At 48.0% G+C, this 5,100-nt stretch overlaps 1 protein-coding gene across 1 annotated transcript; it reads left to right on the plus strand.

The window, feature by feature from the left end:
* Positions 1-2,306: 2,306 nt before the first annotated feature.
* Positions 2,307-3,436, plus strand: LOC308467469 (E3 ubiquitin-protein ligase RNF167-like). Its single transcript, XM_080989233.1, has one exon. The coding sequence runs from the start codon at positions 2,619-2,621 to the stop codon at positions 3,336-3,338; it is 720 nt and encodes a 239-aa protein (XP_080845359.1). The 5' UTR covers positions 2,307-2,618; the 3' UTR covers positions 3,339-3,436.
* The last annotated feature ends 1,664 nt before the right edge of the window (positions 3,437-5,100 follow it).

The raw sequence follows: 5,100 nt of genomic DNA on the forward strand, positions 1-5,100 counted from the left end.
TTTGTGCACCCAATTGCTTCAAGCTGCGCAACATTAATATCTGCCACAAGGGGAGGTAAAGGTAAAGGGACCCCTGACCGTTGGGTCCAGTCGTGGCCGACTCTGGGGTTGCGACGCTCATCTGTCTTTACTGGCCGAGGGAGCCGGCGTACAGCTTCTGGGTCATGTGGCCAGCATGACTAAGCCGCTTCTGGCGAACCAGAGCAGCGCACGGAAACGCCGTTTACCTTCCCGCCAGAGCAGTACCTATTTATCTAATTGCATTTTGACGTGCTTTTGAACTGCTAGGTTGGCAGGAGCAGGGACCGAGCAATGGGAGCTCACCCCGTTGCGGGGATTCGAACCGCCAACCTTCTGATCAGCAAGCCCTAGGCTCTGTGGTTTAGACCACAGCACCACCTGCATCCCCGTAAAGTAACATAACATTATATATAATAAAACTATAATCGTCATATCAAAAAATTGCAAAGCACAGTTCCTGGTGGCAATAACATATCCTATTACTATTAACCTTCTATATGTTTTTATTGTCGTAAAGTCCAAGGAAAAAGCCAATGCAGTTCTGGGCTGCATCAATAGGAGTATAGCATCTAGATCAAGGGAAGTAATAGTGCCACTGTATTCTGCTCTGGTCAGACCTCACCTGGAGTACTGTGTCCAGTTCTGGGCACCACAGTTCAAGAAGGACACTGACAAACTGGAACGTGTCCAGAGGAGGGCAACCAAAATGGTCAAAGGCCTGGAAACGATGCCTTATGAGGAACGGCTAAGGGAGCTGGGCATGTTTAGCCTGGAGGAGAGGAGGTTAAGGGGTGATATGATAGCCATGTTCAAATATATAAAAGGATGTCACATAGAGGAGGGAGAAAGGTTGTTTTCTGCTGCTCCAGAGAAGCGGACACGGAGCAATGGATCCAAACTACAAGAAAGAAGATTCCACCTAAACATTAGGAAGAACTTCCTGACAGTAAGAGCTGTTCGACAGTGGAATTTGCTGCCAAGGAGTGTGGTGGAGTCTCCTTCTTTGGAGGTCATTAAGCAGAGGCTTGACAACCATATGTCAGGAGTGCTCTGATGGTGTTTCCTGCTTGGCAGGGGGTTGGACGCGATGGCCCTTGTGGTCTCTTCCAACTCTAGGATTCTATGATTCTATTCTAAGGATAGTCAAGTCCAACAATTACAATGTATAGTTCCTGTTGGCAATGCCATTTCAATGCCAGTTTCTGTTGACAACGCCATCTTCCTTCTGCATCTCCCTATGTCTTAAAAGTGTAACAAACAAACTTGCCTTCTGTATAGTCCTATGTCTTGAGAGTGTCACAAACAGAACTACTTAGCAACAACAAGGCAGCTAATGAGACACCCTTGTCTCGCCCATTGGGCTTCCATTCCCAACAGCAAGGGCTTGTAGACAGGCTGGCTGGGCTCCCTCGCCCGCTTGCTTGCCTCAGCCCCTGGCACCCAGCAGCCCCTGGCCAGCCCCAGAGGCACCATTCGCCTGCGGGGCTTGTAGCGAGGGCTGCTGCAACAAGCACTCATGCAAGCCTTTGGGAGTCAGAGATGCAAGAGGGCATCAGAGGAGGGAGGGAAGGAAAGAGGGTCAGAGTCCTGACCCCCATTCAAGGCACCCCCAGGGTGCCACGGCACAGTGGTTGAAAACCACTGGCATAAAAGCATATGCATATTCAAGCATAGGTCCATCTTCTTAAATGGGCAAGGTAATAATAATAATAATTAATAATAATAATAATAATAATAATAATAATAATAATAATTTTTATTTATACCCCACCCTCCCCAGCCAAGACTGGGCTCAGGGCAGCTAACAAGCAATAATAAAGACAAGCTGATTAAAATACAACATTAAAACATTAAAATATAGCCTATTATTATTATTATTATTATTATTATTATGGTCAGAGCTGAAATCAGTGCTCTCTCTCTCCCATAGCCTGCATCCAACCTAAGGCATCTGTATCTCATTTTTTGTTCTCTGCGGCTTCCAGAGAAAAACTAACAGGCAACTCCCTTCGAGATGGAGATTTGCTACTGAATACCTGAATCACATGATCTAAAGCAAAACACTACGGGAGAGCTAGCCGAGAACATCGGCTGTTAATTATTAACCTGTTAGAGCTTCAGTGGAATTTTCCAGTTTCCCTTTTGCAATACACATACAGGCATTCAGTTCGCAATGAAACAATTAACACTCCCTCTTAACACCACAAGAAGAGCGGGCCGCCCTTGCCAGAAGTCTGAACTGACCACGTGCAGAACGGCTTTTGAAATCGGGCTGAAGGCCGTGTGCGCTCGTGGGGCCCCTGGGTTGCGCAGATCCCTGGCTGCCTTGGAGGACATATCTAATACATTTCCTAGGTGGATTGAGGTAGGTGGCTGAGGTCATGAGGTCACAAAGACCTCTGGGCAAATGTCCTGGGAAGGCTTTACTCATCAGGCAGCCCTGGTGCTCTGGGGGAAGACCAACCACCTGCGCTTCAACAACAAGAGCTTGGCCTGTTCCACTTGCCTGGCCGCGGTCTGGTTTCATGGATGATCCAGTAGGAACTACCACATTGATGCTCCCACTGCCCAGAAAAGACCTTTAGACAGACCCACCTATGATCTATGCAAGAATGCACCTAATATCTCTTTCACCTCCTGTTCATCTGGTCGCAGGGATCTCTGTCCTGCTCCTCTGCATCCCTTCCAATGATGCCTTAATCCGCGCAGTATACAACCACAATGGCATCAGCCAAGATTTTGATGCCCTGCCTTCCCATTTTGGACCTTCTCTCCACCGCGAAGGTCTTCTGGGTCACCTTGTGGAAGCCAAGCCAGCCAACGCCTGCCAACCCATCGACACCCCGCCGCCGGCCAACAGCTCCTCCACTGCCTTCATCGCCCTCATCCAGAGGTACGACTGCCCCTTCACCACTAAGGTCCTTCACGCCCAGCAAGCCGGGTACCACGCCGCCATCGTGCACAACGTTGACTCGCAGGCTCTGGTGACCATGTTGGGTGAGAACGAGGCCGTGAAGGAGTCGGTCAGCATCCCTTCCTTGTTCATCAGCGAGTCGGCTTCCACCCAGCTCAGGAGGATCTTCCATTATGACCAAACCGCTTACATCATCCTTGTCCCTGAATGCCATTGGCTGTCCTGCTGGGATGCTGAGCCCAACTGCCAATCACATCCTCAAAGGTCTAGGCAAGGCCTCCTGAAGCAGACATTCCCTTGCCTGCCGACGCGCTGCCACTTGTTCAACGGCATCCATTACCTCCTGTTTGGCCTCACCCTGGTCATCTGGGTGGTGGCCTTGTATGTCCTCTGCTGCTTGTAATGACTTTGGGGTTCGGAAGCCAGCATGCAGCTAGACAGATGTTCCTCAAGGCACTTTATTCGGCGAACTTGCAAAATTAATACATTGTCCACAAATGAGATCTTCTGTGGCTTCTTCTCCTTCACTTCTCCCCATTCTCTGAATGGCTCTTTGTCAACCTGGTGTCCTCCAGATCACTTCCCACTAACCTCACAAAACATAGTCATTTTGGACCACATCTCTCATCAGTCCCACAAAACATAGTCATTTTGGAAATCTCCCATCAGCCTTCCCAAAAACTGTTCCATCATCCTACAATCTTCCCATTCTTATACTTTGGCGCATCTCTCTCTCTCTCTCTCTCTCTCTCTCTCTCTCTCTCTCTCTCTCTCTCTCTTGATCACAGAGAATTGTAAGAATTAACTGATGTTCTTCCATCATTCTAGTTGCCTTGCCTCAAAAAGGATATGGTAGAGTTGGGAAAAGGGTAGCCAAAACGACCGTGAGTTGGAGTAACCACTGATGGAGAGGTCTGGAAGAGAGATTTCCACTCTCCAATTACAGAGTTAAGCACACTGGCAATTGCTCCCAGCACATTTAAACTTGGATAGATTTACATCTGTCCGCGCCCACCTTTAAACAAATGCTCCCCACGAAAATACCTATGCTAGATTCAATCACAGACACGTCACTTTGCAAATAAGTGAACGCTTTTCTCACAGAGTTTCAGAAATAACAGCGAACAAGTCTCTGTTGGTTGGCCTTAAAAAAAAGAAAAGAAAAGGTTCCAAACAACTTACAAAGAAAAGTACTTTGTTTCTTTACGAAAAGGATCAGGCAATCTTTGGGTTGGCAAAGATACAGGCTGCAAAAACTCCCTTTGGGAGAGTACCAGTTCACTTGGTTTTTCTTGAAGCTGGGAGCCATTGCCTCATGGCTCCTTGCTTGTTCCAGGAAGCACAAAAAGAGAAGGGGGGGGGAGAGGTGGGGCAGAGCCTGCTGAGAGCCTGCTAAGCCATACCTACCATGGCAACTTGGGCTTACGGCTCAGGTTAACCCTTTCATGCGTGCACACGTGAGTCAATAACTGTGCATTACAACAATAACCCTACAGGGAAAGGTAAGGGATAACTCAGTTGGTAGAGTATGAGACTCTTAATCTCAGGGCCTTGGGGGTTCGAACCCCATGTTGGGCAAAATATTCCTGCAACGCAGGGGGTAGGGTTAGATCTTGGGTCTCCAGCTGTTTTTGGACTACAAATCCCATCATTCTTGACCTAGGGATGATGGGAGTTGTGGTCCAAAAAAGAGATGGGAGATCCAAGTCTGTGGTCCCATGATATGATCATTGGGGGCTTTTTAGCTTTAGCTTTTATTTTTTCTAAGTGAGTAAGCGGTGGTTGGAGAAATTGAATAGGAAGAAGTTTTCCTCCCTCTTAAAGTCAGCAGCCCTTAACACCCAACGCAGCTGAATGCTGAAAGGTTTCGGGACAGATAAAATACAATTCTTCTTCACCCAGCACATACAGAATTAGGAGAGCCCACTTGGAGGCTTCAAAGCAGGATTAGATAAATTCACGGAGGACGATAAGGCTATCGGTGGATGCTAGTTGTGACAGCTATTGGCTGCCTCCAGGATCAGAGGCAACCTTTCTCTGAACACACATCATTGAATACCAGATGGCAGCAGCAGAATGCTGCTGTGCTCATGTCCTGTTTGTGGGCATCGTGGGGGGGGGGGGAAGGAATGCACCAATGAAGTTGAATGACAGATACAGTGGTA

This window comes from Podarcis pityusensis, assembly GCF_964106645.2.
Source record: "Podarcis pityusensis genome assembly, chromosome: 18".
Lineage (NCBI taxonomy): Eukaryota > Metazoa > Chordata > Lepidosauria > Squamata > Lacertidae > Podarcis > Podarcis pityusensis.